The sequence below is a fragment of the Syngnathus typhle genome, linkage group LG2 (genome assembly GCF_033458585.1).
Source record: "Syngnathus typhle isolate RoL2023-S1 ecotype Sweden linkage group LG2, RoL_Styp_1.0, whole genome shotgun sequence".
NCBI lineage: Eukaryota > Metazoa > Chordata > Actinopteri > Syngnathiformes > Syngnathidae > Syngnathus > Syngnathus typhle.
The window spans coordinates 19,513,036-19,536,851 of record NC_083739.1 but is presented as its reverse complement, the minus strand read 5'-3'; the positions used below and the strand labels follow the sequence as shown (position 1 = coordinate 19,536,851).

Below are 23,816 nucleotides of genomic sequence, written 5' to 3'. Positions count from 1 at the left end.
CCAATTCATTGATTTAAAGAAATTCTAACATTAGCTCCAAACTCCTTATTGCTGTCACACTTTTAGCCCTCATTATTAGATTCCAGAAAGACTTTTTGTTTTTATTTAATAAATAGTAATCATATAATGGACCCACACAGATCAGGTATTACCCCCCCCCCACACACACACACACACGCACACAAAAAAAACCTGTATATAATTTTTTTCTTTTAATGTTCAAATTTCTGTTGTATCCATGGTAACAGAAACTGTGATGGTTTCATGCCGCAATCTGCTTGCTGAGTGCAGGGAATGTGGCATCCCGTTGTAAACACAAATGCATCACAGACATTGCCGTTCATTGCTGCCTCATTCGTATGTCGTTCTGAGAAATTCTGTTCTTGATTCAACCATATTGCCTCCTTGCTGTAATTGTGTATTCCTAAACATTGCATTAAAACAAAACAGATATAATTCAAAGTCAACCTTGGATCTGCATCAAATCAAGAGAGGAAGGGGTGGGCGGGGCGGAAATGATCACTTTCGACAATATTTACATCCATGAAGAAGATGATGTTGGCATCATAGCCGTACAATGCAGTTTTCTAAAGAATTAATAATTTAACTAAAAGTTTGATTTGCATGGATGCAAATACCATTGAAGAGTATCGCCATGAGTGTTAAGTACAGTGGAAGGTTGCACAAAAACTTCCATCACGATCCGTCACCCAATATTGTCAGTCTAACTTTGTTATTTTGCAGTCTGTGAAGTGTTTTGCTTTTTCGTACAATGCCACCACATTTTCGTATCAAAGGGTTAGGGTTATGATGATGATGATGTACACATTTGTGTCCTAGCTTCTCAGTACAATGTAGCTTTTTGAAGGGGAAAAGAAGTCATAATTTGTGAGGGTTGTGCTTCCTCCTGCAGGAGTGAGAACAGCAGTGGCTGTTATGATGAAACAGAGCTGCATCTCAAAAGCCCGTAGAGATACAACTGATATCTTCTGTGCAAATGGTGCAGCCGCAGTGCAGAATTCACCGGGTAGGAGACAAAACCGGCCTTCAGACAGAAGTTCAAATTGCAGGAAAGTATTTTCCCTCACTTCATTAATACTCTTGGCAGCAAGCTGAACTACTCATACTGATAGGCCAAATCTAAGTCCACTTGTTTACACTAAACGTGGTCATTATCCTGTATGGCAGTTAGGAGTGATTTAATTTCAGTGCAGGAGTCCAGCAGATGGTGAAAGAAAGTGTGTTGGAATCGTGCCAATGATGCAATTCAGCATTTAAATGTCTCGAAATTAATCGAGAGCTCGTTTGAGTTTGTGCAGACTCAGTCCTTTTGCTCCTGTGAGGGACAGAAGAGCCCTCGGCTTCACCTGCTATCTGGCTAATGTAAGAATACGTTGTCACGTGTCACGAGAAGGCACGCTCCGTTAATTACGCATATTTAAATTATTATTATAATTTGAATTTAATTCTACACATTTCAATATAATGCAGATTATAACTCAAAGTAATGAATTGATGTTTTTTATAATGAATCACATTGAAGAGAGGCAGGCTGGTGTCAACCCTCACCCACTGAGGATGTGACGCCGCGCATACACGGATACGGCCCAGGCACGGAAGGTCGACAGACGACAAGGTCACATTCATTTAACGGCGGAACTTTGATCACAAAACATCACAATCTCATTACAACTTGTGACGGAGCTTTAATGGTCAGACCCTGAAACCTCACGTGGCACCCTCAACATTGTCTCCCACCCTACAATCATCTCGTTCCATTCAAATCTCTTCACTTATAATGATAACGGTCTATTTACACATCACCCACCGATGCTGATAGTTTCCCTCCAACTATGTCTTGCGGTTTCTCATCAGATGTTATTATGGCATTTGCAATTACCACGCAAATTAGATGAGATATGTTTTTTGTGAATGAAATACAGCTCACTCGCACAAACCTCACTCACACGAACATTACAAAAAAGAAAACATCACAAGAGACAGCTTAGTCTCCAATGAAAAAGATACAAAATGTATAAAAATGTTTTAGTATGTACAGTTTTTTCCCCGATTTTAGATGGATTCGGTCTACATCTGACTGCGATATCTTGTAAACAGTTTTTGTCCTCTGGACCATCAAAGTTGGCATCTTCTTATTTTCCCACACTAAGTCACCTGTGTCCAAAGCTGTATTTTAGTCCTCCAATGCATCGCTGGTTCACCTTGTTCTCGGAATGCGTCGAGGAATACTGAGGCTGCCATCAAGACTGTCCTTCGCTTCTGTTCGCTCTGAGATGGAAAGAAGATCAGATTAATTTCAGTTGCAAATGATTTTATTTTTAGATGTTCTTTTTGTACAAAATATTTGATAAAATATTGATAATTGCCTTAAAAATGACCAATGAATGCTGTGATGCTGCCTTAAAGCAAATGAATAATCGGTTCAATATAAGAAATACAATTAAAACTTAAAACACCATTTCATGTATAGTGCCTCCTCATTAATGGTAGATGTAGAGAAACAATAGGGTCACATCAATGCGCAATTTACAGTCTTCAAGGAGCCACGAAATGTTTGGAATGTGAGAGGTATGAGCTGAAGAACCACGGAAACATGAGGAGAACATCAAACATTCTGTCCTTACGCTTGTTTCTTTGAATGAAACTCACATTTTGTGTACATTTTAATCAATTAATTTTGTCATTGCAATCATTTGAAAATGTGTGCAATCAAAATAAGACATCATTTTTATATGCTTGGTTAAAGGACATCGTGTTGAGACAAATGAAGAGGACACTTACTCCGAGTCAGGGGAAGCTTCTGATATGCTGTGGGAGGTGGCAGACTGCGGCAGAGAGGGGGAGGGGCCATTGGACCCAGGGTTGGAGGCAGCGTTTGGAGGTGTGAGGACAGAGGGGTTAAAGGATGCAAGGATAGAGGAGAGAATATCCAGGTGCTCGCTAGAAGGTTGCCTCCCCAGAGGGTTCACACCCGTGCCAGGCGTGGCCGTCTGACCGGGGTACCTACATGAAGAGTCCAGGCGTCCTCGACCGTGATCCGACGAGGAGAAGGGCTCCTGGTGGGGCTCCTCCGAGATGGGCGGAGGCGGGGAGGACGGCGGAGGTTGGTCGGGATGCAAGGGTTGGCGGGGCGGCAGGGAGCGCAGCCACTCGCGACAGGGTTGAGCCTGCGCTGACACTCCATTGGCCTCCAGCTGCTCCTTCGATTTACTGCTCATCAGTGCACCTGCCAGGTGCTCTCGAGATGAAGCCTGTCGCCGAGTTTGTATGTTCAACTGAGATCTGGACCCGCTCAAGTTTCCCTCTATGCCGCCGCCCATAGCGCCCCCATTTCCCCTCAAGTCCTCTCGCGAGGCGTGGATGGTACCAGAATGATGGTTGTCCAGTCTGTCCCTAGAGGAGGTCAGGTTCTCCCTGGATGACGACATTCTCTGGTGATCCAGCCCCAACCCTGCCAGCCCTGCACCCTGGCCCAGTTCTCTCCTCCTGGGTAAGAGGTCCAGATTGTCCCTGGATCCCCGAGAGTCCAGCCGGTCCCTCGAGCCCCCGACCGTTTGCCTCCCGAGAGGATCCCTAGACAGCTGCCTCCGGGCCAGTGAGTCCAGATGCTCCCTGGATGAGTAGCGAGAACCTGGCTGCGAGAGGGAGCCCGTACCCCCTCCGGCACCAGCTGAGGCAGAGTACATGCGACCGTAAGATGCCGCAGGAACACCTCGGTGACCCAGGGTTGAGGTGCGATACCAATTGAGCTCACTGGCACCCCGGCCCACTGATGAAAGCCCCTGGAGGGCGGGGGGACAGCCCAGACGATTCTTGAGGATACCTATAAAGCATGAGAGCCATGAGGGCAGAATCGAAGAAGAAATACAAACATATGTAGCATTTTCTTTTCTTATTTTCTAGCAAGGTGGACAATTTGTGAATCACTGCAATGGGTTTTAGTAATATACCCTGTGGAAGTCCCAAATTAAGATCACACTGTTAAAAGAAAATAGCCTTTTTACACACTGGCCACAAAGAACGGCATTTTTCCGGCACACTCTCCTGTGTGTTGGTGGCTGATGCAGGATGACATTGATGCACAAGTTTGCCGGCTCCAGAGGCAGAAGGCTGCCAGTAGATACACATTTCAAATTTGCTTTGTCACGCTGACGTCACACATTTACAGAAAATTACTATAAATTGAGCCCTGCTATGAATGGTGAAAAATTGTAACAGCTACACGATGAAGCGCTGAGCTGAGACAAGGTTCCACGGAAAAAAAAAAAATTAAGTCAGTTTGTAAATAGCTAACTGCAAATACATAGGTGGAGTCTGTATTTTACTATTTTACTTCAGAGGGATTACACGAACATGAAGTGATATTGTTAATTACCCGTGCTGTTTATTTTGGGAAGCTTTGTCATAACCCTGACATCGGGCTCGCGTCCTACGCGTGATTGAACTCACCCTTGCGGTGCCTGTGTGGCTGCGTTAGGCCGCTCTCGTCGCCGCTGGTGAGCGCTGCGTCAGCTTGGTTGTTGTTGGCTGCATCCTTACTGTCGTCTGCGCCAAGTGGGCGCTCGGAGCCCCACTTTTGCAGGGTGTGTTTATCGCATCCTTCCAAGGCGGGCCAATAGGACAGGAGGTCATTGCCATCCAGATCTGTCACACACCACAATTGATCAGTCAGGGTCTGGTTACTTTATCGATACAATTGAAAAACAACAGATTTTACATGAATTAATCATTCAGTCATCCGTTTTATTTGTTCGTTCATTCATTGAGTCATTCATTTTAAGAGTACTAAAACGGGAAATTTAAAGTGTCCATTAGGCAAAAACACAACTTATTCACTGTGGCATACACAATAAGTGGTTCAACCTTCTGTTAAGTCACCCTCAAGCGCTTAAAATGTAAAAGAGGTGTACACAAACTCAAATATTGTAAGTCAATGAAAATGAAAAAAGAAAAAAAACATGATATGCACATATGATTGTAAAAAAAAAAAACCTGCAGTATGTTAATAAATCCATTTGTATCTTCAAATCATTTTTTTGTGAAAAAAAGCATACCACTTTTGAAACCTCAAAAAACACTCACCAGAGCGCTAAAATTAGTTTAAATGTGAATCATATCATTGCACTGATGACCATATACTTGACTAAATACTGTACATTATTCATGGGTTGTTTTTAAAATAAAGTTTAGGGCCGTCACTAAACAAACAATTGTGTCATGTTTGACTACTTTAATGTTCTTTGTAACAGATGTGGTTGGTCTTAGTTATCCGTATTCTTCTTGTGGTCTTCTAATGGTATCTATTTATCGACTCTGCCAAATCAATGGCAGCTTTAATGTTACGTCAAGACAGATGTGATAGCATCTTTTCAAAGAAAATGACCTTTCAGTAAAATAATCCCCTCCCTCAATCATGTCACGGTCCTTCTCATTGATGAATTGATTGAAATTCTCCTGGATCACCGCTATCCTGGACATGCTTGTCTATATAGCTGACAGGTTTTGGTCAAGAGAAAACCCAGATGGCTTATTGGGCTTAACATTGATTTGTTTTTTTAGATTCATAGATTGTTAGTCTCTTTTTCGATGCCCTTTTCTCATTCCTCGCAGACAAACCTTTGGCAAAAAACATGTTCTGTAGGAAGAACACTTTAATCGACCGATTTTTAACTGCAAGAAATAGAGGCGTAAAATAAAAAACATAGGAAGATGGCAGTTACAGTACAGGTGTGTATTTGACAATATGCCCACCTTTGGTACCGTTGTTGGAAGGCTCTGTGAGTAGACGCTCGCCGTGATTGGAGCGCTTAAAACGACGTTGGATGCGCCCGCGCAGACGGACATTGTCCTCGCTCTCGGATGATGGTATGGAGAGACTGCGCTCCTCCTCCATGGAGAGGTCGGAATCAGAGTCAGAATCCTCACCTTTTAGGAAGGGGAAGACAGAAAATAAATAGAATTTTGTAGCAAAAACAAATATCCCAACCTGGTGCATGAGTGTGTCTTTACTCCATTAATGAAATTTGTTGACCTATGCTAATTGAAATGCTTTGGGCTTGTTTACCTCCATCTCTGTGGAACATGGCGACATCCAAGTCCGTTGCCCCGGTTTGAACGATGTTTTGTTCCAGAGTTTGACGCGCTAAAAGATTCTCTCTGTAAGGCAAACCAGGGGAGGAGTTACTACACATTAGAGACACAAGTACTGCGTGTTTACTCATGCTGACTAATGGAAAGCATCCACATAAATACAGCATGAAAGAAAAAGCCACTCCCGGCAACATTAGGGTTGCTCTACATTCGGTAGAGAAACTGTTTTATTCGATGTGTATTCCCTTTACCCCACTGACCCACAAAACAGACAAGAGGCTTTTAATGGCTGGAGTTTCAAAATTCCCTCCCTCAAGCAACACTGCCTGATATCCAGTATACAAGGAAGCAGTACTCTTTTTTTAATTTTATTTCTGTATGTATGCTGCATGATGTATTTGTGTGCTTTTATACCTAGCAGAGCTGACGGAGGAAATGGTGGACGCTCCCAGGGTGATGCGATGTAGACCACTCTGCTCCAGCAGGGAAGCATTGTGATAGGGATTCTGTGTCTGAGACAAAAAAACTGACGTTTAATGAACATAAAAGGGTTTGTTAGTCTACAGTTGATGTTAACAAGCCTAGGAGGAAGGAGGAAGTGACACATTTTAGATGTACTGAACAGCTTTTCTCGCTCGATTTTCTACTAATTCTGAAATGTACCTGCAATTAGGATATCATTTGGATGCAATTAAGACTCAAGACAAGGTTCTACAAGGTGTGAATTAATTGCAGGTGAAAACTGTATAGTCGTTTTAAATTTTACAGTGAGCCTTGCGACGGAGATGGAAGTTAAAGGTTGAACTACATTGTCACTAACACGCACACGCATGCACACACAATGCAGGGAAGGGCTGTATATTATTTTATCCGGGTCAGTGCCGAATCCCGGAGGCAGAAGGAGAGCGAGAGGACAGGGGAGATGGAAGGGAAAATTGATGGAGTGGATTAGCACAGCAAAATCAGTGCATCTGATGAGATTAGCCTACACAGATTTTATAATAGTAAATAACCTCATTGATGAGATTAGCCTATACAGGTTTTATAATGATAACCTCATTGGACACATCATTGGGTATAATTGCATCATCTAATAAAACCCAACAATTGAATTACATCAGAAACTTTGCGATCCTATACCAAGAAAATACGAATTCAGTTGTCCTAATTATTAGGTCATCGAAAAGTGGGTTACTGCTGTTATTTTTGTCAACGTGGTTGTCGTTCATAATAGTGTTTGGACCGCTTTCTGAAACTAAACCCAAATCATTAGGAACCTCTCCCACTATGATGCAGTGTAACTTACAGCATTAGATGTTGGTCTTGGCGTCTCTTCTCCAGGACTCTTCTTTCCTAAACAAGCCATTCTCCAAGCCTCCTTTACCTCAGAGTTGAGCGCAGTGAAGACCAACAACACTGACAGACCCTAGAAGAAACAACCAGTTCAAACAACGGGACCTGACATGGGAGCCCAGTACGCTCATCATGCAGAATGATCATACCTGCACTAGACAGAGGACGTCAAAGATATAATAGAAAGCCAAGATACTGTTGTTGACAGCCATCAAACCACACAGCCAGGTAGAGGTGGCCACCATCAAAAGCAAGAACGCATTGCGGATGGTTGCACTGCAAAGGGAAACGGCTTGGATAGTAAATGCATTACAACAACAGATTTTATAGATATTAAACTGAAATATAAACTTTCTACAAAAAGTTCAAGATGTTACTGTCTGTCTGTTGTCATGGTGCCATACTCACATGACAGGAAGTTTCTTGGTCTCCTTCTGAGAAGTGTTACAAGACATCTTGGCGACAATCATGAAAATGCCTCCATTTATCTGGACAGAGGGACAGCAAGGCACATGTAGTCACATGTATGCAGCCAGAGAAGCAGAGACAACTGTGTTGAACATTGATCTTTTAAGAAGAATGTTTATTTGGGGGGGGGGGGGGGGAACCATGAAGGAAAAAAAAATGTGAAAAAGTTACCAGTATAACGATGGCTATTGGACCAGCAAAGCTCCAGATGAGCTTGTCGTAGATGGAGATCCAACAAAAGTCCGGGTTGCCATAACCTTCGGGATCCAAGCCAACAGCCAAACCTTCAATTCAGACACACACAAGTGGACAAGGTCAACTGTCATGTAGTTTAGATATCTGTAACACACATTTCTAACAGTCACTAAATTGCTTTAGCTGTCCAAAAACAATCAAATATATGCAAGAGCCATTTGAAACATTCTACATCATGTAATAATGTTTACGTTTGAAGCGAACTTCACCACACGGAAAAAAAAACATTCGAGGAAATCGCTCTAATACGTTGGGCATCATTTTCCCATGAGCAGTGAACACAATTTGCCATTTCAATAAACTGTGCATGCACAAGTTATTAAATAAAGGTAATTAAATTAGTTCTGAAGAGGATAAGTGCTCGCGGACTAATGAACAGAAATGGTCTTAATGCCGGGGTATGTTGATTTTCTGAGGACAGTAATAGCAGAATTGAAACTCAGACATATACAGCAATGGTTATGTAGACAAACTGTGTGGAGCTATTGAGAGATTCATACTACGGATGTGGTAAAATCCACCCCAAAATCACAATTTTTATTTAACATCAATTCATTTCTAGAGCACAGCAAGCCATTTTTTTCTGCTGTTTTGTAGACTGTGCATGTACTGTACATGTACATGTTTTTGATGTTCATAGCGACAAGAATCTTTATATACAGCAAGGATAAGTGTGCTATACTTCAATACACTCATACAAATGTGCACCTTTTATTGCAAGTTAGATTTTTCAACATGCATACAAGTATGATAATATTTTTAGCTAATAATATTTCAAACCAAAATAAATGATAAAATGTTAAAATATTCTAATTCACAAGACATCCGCCACAGGTGAGTCTGCAAGTTCTTGTATTCATTGAGAAATTGGTAACTTTTAAAAAGGATTGTGCAATTTTATTTTGTTTCACCTTGCACGTGTATACGTGTGACAGTGAAGAAAACTGATGGACAACCAAATATGTGTCCATTTCAGGTTTTACCTTTGCTGAGATAAAAGTGTCAGTGGAACACATTCCGCCCAAACGGCAATAGGACACCTTATCTGCACAGACAGCTGCTGCAGACGTCTTCTGCACGTATAGGATATTGCCAACGAATTGACACCAATGTGGATGCAGTCATCGGTCTGAATTAAAAGCAATTTCACACCTGATCCATTTGACAGCACCATTTTTTTTCCAACGCATATTTTTTTGCTTTTCCAAAGAATAAAGAAGTGCACAAATGAACTTAAAATAATTTTATGGTGTGAACTATGTATTGAAAATCTGAATCAGAATACAGTATTTTTTCGGTTCTCCATTACGATGTAGTTTTAGAACGCCTCACCATTGGTTATATTGGTCAATTTTGAGAACTTTGCCTTTGAAAAAAACCAAGCATTTCAAGCAAATACATTAGACATAGTTTTTACTGAAGCCTGAACACGCCTTCTCTGATTTATACAAGAATGAAAGGTCACGTATCTAAAATTCAGAAACTGTAAGCATGCGCATGGGCATTGTTTTTTACCGGTAATGATGGCCGGCACGCCCCAGCCGATGGCGTAGTAGAATCGCATGGCGCCAAAGTTGATGTTGCGTTGCTCAGTCTGCATGCGGTAGATGTGAAGGCCTTCCACAAACATCCAGGCGAATGTGGACATGAAGAAGTAATGCATGAGGATGGCCACCACCGTGCACAGGAACTGCAAGAGGAGAAGGAGGGTGACTCAGAAGCAAGGTGAGACAGATGGCTCCAAGTTAAGATGGAACGAATGAAGTGATAGAGAGTGAGTGATATACATGAAAAAGAGGTGTACAAAATCTTGCCAATAGATTTAGTGTTGGGCAGACATCTTGGATTGAGGCCAGCGAGAGTTAGCATGATTAATAAAAGTAAAAACATTCCCCTTGACAATATTATTTTAAAAGGGATGGACTTGACAGTAGAAGTGTGAGAAATAGCAAATATAGCAGAATGACGATGAGCACTAACTAACACGCTCTGCTAAGCATGATGCATAATATACATTAATTGAGAGAGCACATAGGGTAGTATAGCTGGAATTAACCATTTTAATTAATGAGATTTCATGCAGAGTGAGCACACATGAGTAACCTTTCCTCTGTAAGAAAGCAAGATATACCTTGCTGCACACAAATGCAAACACAAATGCATATATGGCATCATTAAAATGGCAGGAAGGAAAATAGAAGCGCAGAGCAAAAGCTGCGGGGTCTATATAAACATGAGAAAATTACCATCAAACAAAAAAAACAACATAGTGAGCAAGTAAATGTTTTAGAACTATAAAATTCAGGCTGGGAATGATAACATAATAATGTATTTTGCAATAATACACAAAGAGTACAGTTTGTAGAGAGAAATAGTTGCCCAATCAGCAGTGTGCCAAAGGTAGAGGCATGGTTTGTATTTCACTTTCAATCAGACACCAATAAATAGACAAAGACAAAAAAGAGAAAAACTGTTTTCACAAATTCAATTTAGAGGTCTGATTAAAAACATACAAAACAAAGATTGAGTGTAATGTTAATATTTATTCATCTTTACTTAATTGGGATGTTTGGTAAAAATAAATGATTCCCAGATTTGAGAACTTTTCTTCCTAAGTGATTTAAGCAAGTGCTGCTTGTCATTTTGTACTTTACTCATGTACCGTACTTGATAACTGCATTGGCCTCTAGTGTATGTGACAGACACACCATTTGCATAAAATGTTTGTCAAGGCTGTTTTACAGACTGATTTGTGAAACAAACCATCTGGCAAGTCAAGTTAGGAATGATGCCAAAATTGACAAGTCACAACACAGATGAATTAACGCAAACTGAAATGTCTCCACATACTGTATTTTACATTTTACATGTCGAAGTCACCTAGATAATGACAAAGTAGAGTGAGCTAGAATGATTGCTTAACACAAACTAGGCAGGAGAAACTCAAGGACCAACCTGTTGTTCAGTCTGATTGACACCCAGTAGAAAGACAAGCTCAGACAAAAACATGGCCGCCGCCGTGTTGGAATGGATGCTCCTGGTGTTGGACTTGAGACCTCGGAGGCAGGACAGGACCAGGACGGTGAGAAGCAGAGCCAGCATGGACAGCACCAGACAGGAGTACGTGATCAAAGCGAGCGTCTCCAGATCGCCCTCCAACTGCTGCTTGTGAAAGCATCAAAAAGGAAATCAGTGGGTAACGTTTCAGTAAGCAAGGTACACCCTGAACTGGTTGCCAGCTAATCACAGGGCACACAACTATTCACACTCACAATCACACCTACGGACAATTTGTAGTGGTCAATTCACAGACTATGCATGTTTTCAGAATGTGGGAGTAAACCAGAACACCCTGAAGAAACCCACGCAGGCACGGGGAGAACATGCAAACACCGCGTAGGAAGGCCAGAGGCCGGGATCGGACCCACGAGCCCTGCACTGTGATGCAGAAGAGCTAGCAAGTGAAGCTATAGTATATCTTAAATCTGAGGTTTGAGAGCATCTATAAGAAAAATCTACAGTATTTAGCCTTCTCCTGTCAAATGATGACACAAAATAATCTGTCAACATTTAAGAAATAGATGTTAAGATATAAATAAGATCATGATCTGTGAACTAGACAAAAATAGCGCTTAGAATGGCAGTAGATTGCAAACACAATACAGTAACAAACCACATGATCTTTTTACAATATTTGCTTTAGTTTAAAATTCAAAACAAAGACCAGAGCCTGTTAAGTATTGATTTCAAGCTTATTGGATTCCGCTGCACCACCATGTGATTGAGACCACATAATAGTGTGTACGTATCACAAACCTCTCTTTGCGAACTGTCCATCAGCACTCCAAAGGTGCCCAGTCTTTGACACTGACAGCGGACATGTGACGTGTTCCTGTATACCACCATACAGTCCCTTACTGTCCAACAGCCTCCAATCTCACACCTGCAGGGCCACAGAACAAAAACATCCATGAGAGAAGATAAACATTACATGATGACTATATGAAGTTATCTTTATTGTTCGTCTGAATCTGCGACCTTACAATAAAGCATGTCCTTTCTGAATATCAGCATTATTAAAGAAACCTTTCTAAAGCAGAGGAGGGTAAAATACGGCCTACGAGCCAGCTCTGGTTATTCCTAACGGCATACAGCATGGAGGCAAAAAAAGAGCCGAAAGTCACAGCAACATCTTTTTTTTTGCCTCATCTACAAATCACTATAGGCAAAACTGTTTTAAAAAGTCAACATTGGCCTTTGAGAACAAACCTTTTCCCACCACTGCTCGAAAGGCTAAATAAAGATAGTATATTGTATAACGAACTGAACTACGATTACAAACAATTGTGAACTGACTGGCTGCTGTGGTTCCACTGCACACACAGCGGCTTGCTGCGATTGGCTGTTTCTAGTAGCTTAAACTCCAGTAAGATGGGCTGGTCCAAATGTCCGCCCACAAAAGTTTGATTGTTGTAGACAGAGATGGTGACCACCGGGGAGTTCATGACTGGGTGTCTAGGAAGTCTGGAAACAAAAGAGAGTGTAGGGTTAATGACCTCATTCAGTGAGCCCATCTTTTACAGTCCTATCTAGAGGTTGAGGTTGAAATTTTCTCATGATAACTCTCTTTTTGTATTGACAGGTAAATATTGTAGGCCAAGACTATCAAGAATTTCCCATTATGAGGGATGTCTGATACCGCTTTTCTTCATACCAATATCACTATGAGTATTCAACTCTTGAGTAGTCAGCAATACCAATTCTAAATACCATTAGTGCAACTGATATTTTTGATGCATAAAATTTCTCCCAAAACAGTGACAGATCATTTTAAATACCTATATCGCAATATAGATTTTTTTCATTAAAGGTACAGTGTGTGAAAAGGCCGTGAACTCTCACCTCACTCCTCGTCTGTCCGTGTGATATTTGGGAGGGAGTGCCCCGCCCAGACTTCGGTAGATGAGCAAAATCACAATTGTGATGGGCGGTTCAACTGTTCGCCGAGCTGCAGTGTACTCTGTCTGATTGGCCGAGATGCTCACTGTGGCTTGAACAGCGTTAGAAGGAGGGACGTCTGAGAGAGAGAACTCTTGGTTAGTATTTTCTCTTTGTCGGCAACTCTCGCAGTTCGTCATATTTATGCGTGCATTCTCACGTTCTTTCTCGGTACGCTCTTTTTCCTTCCAGTTGTGTTGCTGTTGTCGTTGTGGCATGAGCGCAGCGGGAGGCAGTATTACATGGGTGTATGGATCCCACACAGCCTGACTACGAAACAATGTTGTGTGGTAACGTGGAAAACGTCGCCGCACATGGGTGTGATTCTCCACCCGATCCAGATTCATGACTAAAATACAGAGGAAACAAAAACAAGTTGTTTTTTAACCAAATCCCTATGTTTGAGCCAAAGGGAAGATAACACACAGTCCCATGTTAATGTTAAAAGCATGCGTCATGTCAAAAGTACATTTTGACAGTAAAACTAAAGAATAATACAAATGTTCATCATACCAACCAGCTAGAGGTGTGTTTTTGAGGCGCATTAGCCATTACATATATTTTCTATTTTCCAATAAATTTTGTCCAAATGATAGCTCTTGGTTAATAGTAGGTACATTTAAAAAAGGGAATAGAAAAACATTTTAAGGTCTTGAAAATTGAGCAAATTTGTTCATTTGATAGCCTTAAATCTAAAGGCAGGCCAGTGCTAAAATGCATCAGGCGTTGTACATGGAAGCTTCCATTCCAATGATGAATGTGTGCGTGTGTGTGTGCGTGCGTGCGTGCGTGCATGCGTGCGTGCATGCGTGCGTGCGTGCATGCGAGCGTCATCTATCTCTATCCTGCTGCCAGCTCTTCTCATCTGCGTCCCCCATTCATTCTAGCCCATTTCATGGCAGATCATCCGTGAGGATTTACATCTTGAAGCTGTCCACTCAATGTTATCGTGCTTGACTGATGGTATAGCTCCATCATGTCTGTATGTGTGTCCCACTCAACTCACCAATATTGGGAGCCACCAGTGCCACGGGGTTGAGATATGTGAGCTTCATGTTTTGAGCCAGATTCTGCGTGTACTGCTCCAGCAACTCAGACAATTCAGCCGGACCGCTCGCAACGTGGTTCTGACCCTGAGCGAGGGCGCGCCAAAGCCCCTCTGTTCCAGGAGCCAACAGCACACTGCAGCCCCGCAGGATGTTCTAGAAGGAGCCAAAGGAGTACATTTTGGTGTGAAGATTGCAATGAATACCAGGAAAGCAAAGAAGTAGACAAATTGCAATAAAAACAGGGAGGAGGAACAACTATAACGTGTATAAAAAGACATAATAAAGCCTTTTGTTTGCCTGTTTTTGTCATTCTGTTTGTGGTTCATATATGAACAGAGAGCATGGGGGTGCAGGGGGGGGGGCTTCATGATACCGCTCCAGATCCAATAAAGTATTGGAGCATCATGATGCTCAGGGGAGAATACAGTAACAAAGCACAGAGTGCAGTGGAGGAGCTAGAAAAGCAACGAACTGTAAAAGACAGAAAAACGTTGGCTGAATAAATTTACAGAGGGACTGACAAGTAGGAAATGGTGAAGTCAAACCAAGAACTAAGGCTACATCTTTACATTTAAAAATTGATCAGTGAGTTGTATTTAAGGAAACAATCTGCACACAACAGAATCCACTTGCAGGATATTAATTGGATTATTGAGTCACTTCCACAAAAGGTACAAAAACTAGTATGTCAAACAAATTGGAATTAGCCATGGATGCCCTTCAAAATAAAATAAAAAATAAAACTCCAGTGTTTTTTGCTTGTAGATAAATTGCCAAAATGAAGTTCTTTCTACAGTATGGAATTATTTTTTCTAGCACGTGTTCCTTCACTCAGATAGAGGTCTGCCATAAGAGGGGATTCATTTCACTCACTATAGGATTTCCTTTAAGGTAGGACTCAGTTGCCATGACAACTGTAGTCTCGACTGATCGATCAAAGTAATGAAAGTTATTTGAACTGTGATTGCCGAACCTCAAACATCCGAAAACTAACAATACCATTGGCATCCTTTTTCGATTGTTTGCTTTATTTGAAGAACTACAGTATCCAGCATGCCCCACAAGTCTTTCTTAATAAAGATAAAGATAATCTTAGATTTCTTTTTAATAACTCTCCTTAAAAGAAGACACACAATTTCAGTCCCAAAAGCAATGAATTTACAATGTGTGCAGAGCTGCGAGAGAGAAAAGAGAATAAACACTGTTGGCATAAAGATGGTGTGAAAATTGAGAGATGGAAAACAAAAATGGAGAAAATGCATACGCATTACCACATTAGAAATGAACATTTCTCTTTTAAAAGGTCAACATTTCCTTGAAGTTGTCATTGTGATTACAAGATGATGTATATTACTTCCCCAGCCCTGATCGTTTCTATGGCAACTCATTTTTAGTGGTATAACAATGACGGAGCCCTTTTCAACAGCTCGGTATATAGACACAGCTGCAAGTGGAAGAGGGCTGCTATAAATCTTATTTTCCCAGACTCTCACAAAAACTTAAAATTCTCCCTCTCTGCATGAATGAGCTGAAGCTGTACACGACAGACACGGAAATCTTTCAGAGTACACTAAGAAGAGGAAGCGGAGTGCTCACAGTATGATTGCATGACTGGAAAGCCTGTTGGCGTGTTCAAATGCCAACAAGTTCCCAATTTCTCATCATATCAGGTACGTATAATGAGGCTCCGTCGTATGTCAGGATGACATTTGCAACATTAGATGAGCTGCCATCGCAACATCACTTGCTTAAGACTTAAGCTTCCATTGCTACATATCAAGCATATGTAAGCACTGTGGCATGTGTAGCTACATACAATAACGCAGCGGTTTAGTGTGGTGATGCCAACATGAATTTATCAGTAGCACAGCAGTAATCCTTTTTGTAAAATTAAAACCACACACAATTGATCGAGTTTGCATGGATTAGAGATGCTGGCTTAATCTACCGTGCAGGAGTTCATGATACAGTCAGATCGAGATGCAATTGTCACGGTTCACAATGCCGGCAGGCATGACTGGCGCTGTGGCAGTGCTGAATCTCATAACATGTTCAGAACATTTTTACACTCTTTTTGACTGAATGAATTCAATTGCTTCTTTTCTGTGCTTAGTAGGGCTGGCTGAAAATGCAGTCTATTGATAATTAATGATTTTTGTTAATCGAATATTAAATAAAATAATAGAAAGCTAACAAAAGGCAAAATATCATTCAAAATATCTGATAGTAAAAACAGTTTTTGCGGTCCAAATTTCCTCTTGGGTTTTTGTAACGTCATGGTGTACCCTCTGCCTGCAGAATAACACAGTCGGGGTTTTTATACTGACTTTTTTTAAAATCCATATTTTCTCGAGTACAATTTCTATTGATATTGACCAGGTGTCTTTTGCGATATATATTGATAATGAATTATTGTGCAGCCCTAACTTGGCGTTATGAGAAAGTAATTTGTTTTGGGAGGCACAACAGCATATTGACTGTAGCATATTATTCCAAAGTACTCGTCATTTGCTCAACCAAAATAGTCCTATCCAAACATTGTGCACGTAATACAGTAATATGATAGGCAATTTGAATTCAATCAATCAATGTTGTTTCGAGGAGAACTAATCATTTGAGCAATACGTGAAAAAGCAAGGCAATGAATGATGCTACATTATGCCCACATTGCCTACCTACTGAATTCTAATGTGTTTGTTAGCGTTCAGACTTCAATATCAAGACCTTGTCCAAGCGCATTAACAACATATTTTCTTTCAATCAACTTTAATGCTCCTCTCACGCTTTTTCCACCACTATCCTATAATCGACCCTTGCTGCCGATCCCGCAATTGTCATCAAAGAAAATTTGCATTCTTGTCTGCCTAAAATTTGACAATGGCTACGCATCTCCTACCTCATTGAAGTGTGCATCCTGCGTGGCGGTGAGTCCAAAGCCAGTTTGTAGGGTCTCGAAGGTGAGAAGGCGTGACAACAGTCGCTCTGCGATGAGCAAATCATTCCCATAGAGGCGGCCTGTGGCTTCGGTGACATCACGGAGTTGGTGTGCGAGCTTCTTCTCCATGATTGTGTTCAGCTCTGTCTCATTGCGCTCAAGTGAATCCAGCTGAATGAAAACCAAGAAATATGGCAATGTAAATGCAGGTACAATTTCATACTAAATATCGTGTGCTTTCTTTCTATCTAGAGCATTATTTGCCAACGTACAGCAGCATTGAGCTCCACAAATGGAGGGGAGGTGCAGTTGTAAAGGTCTGGCTCCATCCAGCCTCTCTCAATATCACAGTGTCTGATTGCAGCCCCTGTAAGTCCAAGGGCAGAATTTGTGTTATGGTTCCATTCCAAAAGGTCACAACCTGTATGAATTGACTGGAGATGAGTGTGAACTCACCCACAGAACCTTTAGGGCACGGAACGGCAGCGGGGAGGTTAAACTTGGTCCGTGGCCACCAGATCCCTTGAGTGATGGTCTTTGGGCAGCCATCGTAAATGACTGCACAAAACAAAACATTTAGTAACAACATGACCACATGAGAACTCAAACACACCCTCACCTTCACACCCTGAGTTTGTGACCTCAGCAAATGGGTTGTCACAAGTGTTGCACTGGCGACCAATCACGCCGGGCCTGCATGGGCACTGGCCAGTCTCAGGGTCGCAAGTTCGTGAGAAGGAGCCGACTGGGTAGCAGTCGCACGGCAGGCAGCTGTCTGAGCCGCGCGGACGGTAGTGAAACTCCTGAAAACACGAAGAAAATTAGCAAACCCACTCTTAAAACTAAAAATAAAAGTCAAAATAGAATAAAAACTATCCGTCCACTTCAATAAATAAACTATGACTGCCACCAACTGCTTTGGTACCAGATATCACTCACTTACTGTCTGAATGTGTTTGTTTCTGAATTATTTTTCTTTTATTTTCAACAACACACAAATAATTTTCATACAGTCATATGCCCACAAGGCTTGACAAATTCTGAATGACAAGTTAAGGGCTGCCAGTGTCGCCCTGCCAGACAGAGTTGACAGGAATTGGAAATCACGATAGCATAATGATGGTGATATTCACGTATGTGTCACACAGAACATATATGTGGACACGGACACCTAGGGGGGAAAAATCTGATACATTTTCCATGATATCACACAGATTGAAGGGTAATAGTAAAGATTAGAGAGTGGATCACCATAATAGAATCGTACACACACACACGGATGACATGGCACTAGCCTGTGTGCCATGCAAATGGTGATAGTGTTTTTTTTTGGTTTGTTTTTGTTTTCTTTTTCCACATAAAGCTTTTCAGACCATGGTTATTTTATGTAATCTGCGCTTAAAAATAATTTCTTCTTATGTATCACATTTCTATATTACTATAGCAGACTGGGTACTAGTAGCAAGGTGGTTTACAAAGTATGCAATGATGTATAAATGATGCAATTTCCAACCTAAAACAGCCTGTAGACGCTATGAGCGTGCGTCCTGTCCTACCTTGCAGCGACAGTGTCCACTTGTCTTGTTACAGTCGGGGTCGAAGCCATTATTGACATCACAATGACAAGGCCCGCAGGTAGGAGATCCCCACCAACCTCTGGGACACTGGTGGTCAATCCTAAATGTGCACACAAGATAGTTGATTTGGTATATAAAGTATATACAGTATCTTGGCCTCTCATTATCAAAAGCAGCCTCAAAGAACCCTGCATAAAGTTTGACAGAAGTTGGACCCACCTGTGTTGGCAGTACTGTCCATAGTGGTTGTCACCACAGTCACAGATATAGCCATGTGAAGAGCTGGGCTTCCTGTGGCACTGAGCGTCATTTTCGCAAGGATTCAGATGGCAAGCGTCAGTGCAGCCTTTCCCATAGTAACCTGCAAGAGAGTGAGAGTGTGTGTGCATAAAAAACATGCATCGTGTTGGAATGTGAGGAGCAAATACAAATACTCTTGACATTCATGTACAGCTCATTTATTTTGTCAAACATGTAGGAAGACAATGTACATTGGTTTCTATGAAAGAGCCGTGATTTTCTCTCCAACCATAACAATATTATGTATGCAATAAAGACGAGACGGATGTCGTGAATGTTTTGCGGAAATCTTCATGAATATTTTTCTAGAAGCGAGCATTTTGTAAACACGCTAAGGGCAAATAGCTGTCAACCCTCTGTGTGATAGATAAGATCAACACAGTCAGTACAAAAATCGCATTTATTATTTTTTTTTCTTCGAACAGTATTTTTGTCACGTTTTAATAATGTATAGATGTGGAGCTGAGAAACCTTATGTGGTTGTATTTCACAAGCTCATTAACAGAAATCTATTTAAAGCATGTTGACTTGATGCCGACGTCTCACACGTACACAGGCATGCAGATACGTTCAGTATAGAATGACACAAATTTCTGCTTTCACACTCACTCGAACATGCGCACGCACACACACGCACAAATGCAGTCCGTTATCAATGCTATACATCTCCACTCATTCATCATGGCAACTGACAGAGCACCGTGACGACGGCCTTGGCTTTTTGTTCAAACACTTATAATGATGGGCCTTGAGACAACAACAAAGGGAACCGGTCTCAGATGCAGACAGATTTGAGACTGTGTGAACAAAGCAGCAGCACGTCACACAAGATGAGAAGGTATGATTAATTAAAAATCTTTTTTTTTTTAATTATTACACACATCACTGTTTTTGTGGCTGCTTCAGGTTTGATTCTGAAAGGGAATCATTTTACCACATTCACAACGAATTCTGATTCCCTGAGATACTGTCACCAAGCTGAGACGCCACTGGGAGAAATTAATTCACTTAACTGTAACGACGGCAACTGCTGTACATCACAATATATCGCAACACTTGAGTTACACCTTTTACTGCTTTTGACTTGCTTTTTGTCTCAAGACCTTTTGATCATATTTCTGTAACGCACAGACGGTGACCTCTGCCGAGACTGATATCGTAATCATGACACTCCATTTGTGTAGGTCGTGGAAATGCATATTTCAAAGTAGTTATCAAGGTGCAAATTAAACAGATTAATTTGGTTTCAGAGTTGTGATAGACAGGTAATAGGAAATCCAGTTGATCGATGTAGCAAATAAAAGTCAGATATTGATCAAACTGGGTTGGCAGCATTGGCTGATCTCTTTTGTTATGTTGACTGCAATGCTGGTTGACTGGCAGCGGTTTTATTAAAATTGTTAAGAGACATTTTAATTAGTCGATGTAACTATCAGTGATTGGAATATTAGTATAGTAGCTAGCGCAGGTTGTAGTTATTGCAGCATGTTGCAAATGGCAAAAATGCCACTCCCGTTTAGATTTATTGTTTTGTCCGTTGGTTCTCTTCTACAGTATTATGAGTTCCATTATCAGTGTTGATCAATAATAAAACATCTGTCAAACTTGACAGGCTTTTTTTTCTGACTTTACCTGGTTGAGCAAAAATTAAAAAACAATATGATTATATTTTTTTCAGAAAGACTACATGGGAAGATTGCTGGATATGGGTTCAAGAATGATCTTTTTGGATACCTTGGGGGAAAAAACAAAATCACATACCGCAAAAGACAAACTCCAGAGTTTGAAGATGGTTGACGGGCAGTATTGAACACGACTCTCATATTTATTAGGCAAACATGGGATTATAGGTTGGTCAATATTGTGAGGCATGCAGATACCCTTGCATGTTATTTTTGTTAGAATATTTTCAATTGGTTGTTTGCATATTTTTTATTTTATTTTTAGTCATTTATTCAAAAGATATCATTGGGAGAAAAGTGTTTGCCCTATTTAAAATTGTGTGCAATGTCTTGTATTGGACCGATTGCGTACGTAGTCATTTGTATGTGTTTGACTTATCAGATGAAGGTGAATTATTGAGATCTTAACTCTCTCTTTTTTTCCCCCACCCTTTGTGCTGTTATTAAACTTTTATTTGTCTGTAGGCGGCACTTATTGTTCAACTTTCTTCATTTTTAATGATCATTGTGCTGATGAAAAATAATGAGAGCTGTAGTTTAAAATAAACAAGAGCATGCGTGTGCACGCACACACGCGTTTGCGGTGTTCCATGCAAATAAGACAAGGGGCATTAGCTCATGGGCTAATGGAGGATGCAACAGAAGCAGCACTGCCTCCGTGCTTCCTCTCTCAGGCTGCAAAGCCTGAGGTTTCTGAACACACAGTACAGCCTCTTCATCCTGCATGCAATGCACGCACACACACATACACACACGCGCACACGCATACACACAGCGCCCACACCCGCACACACACACACACATCCTTTCCTTTGCTCCCTCCATATTTGCTGCGAGCACATTGTCTCATTTCCAAACTTTTCCTTGTTTAGTGACTCCCCTCTAACTTTTACATTGTTCAAATATATACAGTACAAAAAGGACAGACAGACAGACAGACAGACAGACAGACAGACAGACAGACAGACAGACAGACAGGCAGGCAGACAGGCAGGCAGGCAGAGACTTTTCAATTTACAACTTTACAAAATGAGTATTTTGAATATGAATAATTCTTAATACAACGACTGTTTTCTCAAACACTTTTTTCCCTCAATCTGCTGACAGATGGTTGCATGTAAACAATGCAGAGCTGAGGATGTCATTTGTATCCTGACACATTTCTCTTGCAGCTTGTTCTGCTTAATTAATGATTCAGTTTAAATCTTTTTTTTTTCTCTAACCTATTCTTCAGATCTATTCATGAAATGTGTCGCCTATGTTTTCAGGCTATTTGATTAGACTTTCCCAAGTTCTCTTTCTTCTCCTCTTTTGTATTACCGCCCCAAACCGCTGCTGTTTACATTATTCCCGTCTGCCATCATTTTCACTTAATTAAGCATTAACATTTTCAAACCGTCTGTTCCTCCGCTCTGATGTTCCTCTAACTCTCTTTTTGGCTCATTTCTTCACGTGTTTGCTCCCACTGTTGTGATTCATCTCTTCTCATTTGCCTCAAAAGTTTTAGTTTTTTCTTCAATTTCATTTGGATGAGAACTCACACAGCTCCTCAACATTTCAGGTATTTGCACTTCAGTATCTTCTGACAAACTTTTTTTTTTTACTTTAACTCCGCACATATGAAAACAGTTCAATTATCTGTGCTGGGCAAATGTACTGCTATGCACAATGTAAATTTAAGAAATGAAACAGTTGATATCATTACTTTACTCGCACTCTTTCTCTGAAGATAGCTTTTGCAATTTCACTTTCCCAGGTGGGTGAAAGACAACTAACTCACCAGATTCACATTCGCAGGTGTGCCGCTCCCATTGGTCTGAACAGCGACTGTGGGCGGGACAAGGAGATGAAACGCAAGGGTTCCCCACATTGCAGCCGATTTCCACTTTGACAGTTCTGGAGGGGCGCGGCAGTGGGGGGGCGTCCGGTCTCACACCCAAGCGAACACCCTAGAAAGAGAGACAGTTATTGCATACATATTTTACAATAACAAATAACTTTCCCCTTATGAGGCCATCCATTCATCAATAATTCACTATTATAGTCTCACCTGTATGCATCCTCTGATCCCATTCTGGACCTCTCCAGAGCCCAACACTCCTCCCACATGCAGATGTTTCACCTTCAATCCATGAATCTCGTTTCCTACAATTGCTGTTCCCTAATGGAGGGGAAAGAATAGTGAGAAGTAGAAGGGGGACAGAAAAGGCAAAAAAATGATTGTTAAAAGATGAGAACTGAATTCCTGAACAAAGACGCATAAGGGTTTCACTTGAATGTCACAGTCATTATCAATGTATGAAGAATGAAGAAATCAAGGTTGTCTTTTTAATTAATTTAAGAAATTTAAAGTGCAATATTTCTAAGTATATATATTTTTTCATGTGTGATCATTACCAAGGACACATTGCAGACTAAAAGATTAGCTTTTGAAGATAGAACGGCAGACAGAATAATAGACTCAATTAAATAAAAGAAAACAATCAAATGAGATCGATGCACACAGTGACAATGCTCACAACAGTGGATGTGATGTGAAGCAGCAGTGTCTGGGAACATTAGACATCAAGCATGAAATATAAATCAATGGTTCCCATCTACAATGTTAGTCTTTCAGCAATAAGAATTGATGTTTGGCCGACAGTTACTGCCAAGTAATTTCAAAGGTAATCACTGTCAAATTAATGAATACTTAATGTCAAACATCGACTGCTGTAAACATCTTCACAAACCTAGCTAGAAGATTCCAGATACAATCTTTGGGCATTTGTAATGGTCTTGTTCAATGGTCTTCATTGTCACAAAGAAATAAATGTGAAAAAAAAAAACTACTTTCTGCTGGTGGTTTACCTTTATTATTACTATATATGTAGCTTAGGACTCGGCCTAGCAACCATTATAGAGGAGGAAAAACATTTGTTGAGTTACGCTAATAGCTAAAATTCTATTTCAGGAGCAATTTTTTAGTGTAATGTGAATGTGGTTGAGTGATTTGTTTTTACTCAGACATTTGATTGGATTTGGGTGCAAATTATAAAAGCGTGTATTATTTTTACTTGAATTTATTTTAACTTTGTAGTTACAGTTG

General features: G+C 40.9%; 1 protein-coding gene across 1 annotated transcript in view; it reads right to left on the bottom strand.

Moving 5' to 3' along the window:
* Nucleotides 1-183: 183 nt before the first annotated feature.
* celsr3 (cadherin, EGF LAG seven-pass G-type receptor 3) overlaps nt 184-23,816 on the bottom strand; it is a 53,670-nt gene continuing 30,037 nt past the window's right edge. Inside the window, exons 12-36 of the mRNA XM_061265591.1 lie at nt 22,779-22,889; nt 22,509-22,677; nt 18,966-19,107; nt 18,726-18,846; nt 17,789-17,972; nt 17,626-17,727; nt 17,442-17,536; nt 17,131-17,340; nt 14,192-14,387; nt 13,346-13,534; nt 13,090-13,264; nt 12,544-12,711; nt 12,004-12,130; nt 11,143-11,349; nt 9,703-9,877; nt 8,104-8,216; nt 7,873-7,952; nt 7,614-7,740; nt 7,418-7,537; nt 6,526-6,623; nt 6,086-6,177; nt 5,773-5,946; nt 4,471-4,665; nt 2,803-3,844; nt 184-2,289 (exon numbers count right to left, since the gene is read on the bottom strand). Of these exons, the coding sequence (XP_061121575.1) occupies nt 2,262-2,289; nt 2,803-3,844; nt 4,471-4,665; nt 5,773-5,946; nt 6,086-6,177; nt 6,526-6,623; nt 7,418-7,537; nt 7,614-7,740; nt 7,873-7,952; nt 8,104-8,216; nt 9,703-9,877; nt 11,143-11,349; nt 12,004-12,130; nt 12,544-12,711; nt 13,090-13,264; nt 13,346-13,534; nt 14,192-14,387; nt 17,131-17,340; nt 17,442-17,536; nt 17,626-17,727; nt 17,789-17,972; nt 18,726-18,846; nt 18,966-19,107; nt 22,509-22,677; nt 22,779-22,889 (4,440 nt within the window). The 3' untranslated portion in view covers nt 184-2,261. The remainder of the gene's footprint in view (nt 2,290-2,802; nt 3,845-4,470; nt 4,666-5,772; nt 5,947-6,085; nt 6,178-6,525; nt 6,624-7,417; nt 7,538-7,613; nt 7,741-7,872; nt 7,953-8,103; nt 8,217-9,702; nt 9,878-11,142; nt 11,350-12,003; nt 12,131-12,543; nt 12,712-13,089; nt 13,265-13,345; nt 13,535-14,191; nt 14,388-17,130; nt 17,341-17,441; nt 17,537-17,625; nt 17,728-17,788; nt 17,973-18,725; nt 18,847-18,965; nt 19,108-22,508; nt 22,678-22,778; nt 22,890-23,816) is intronic.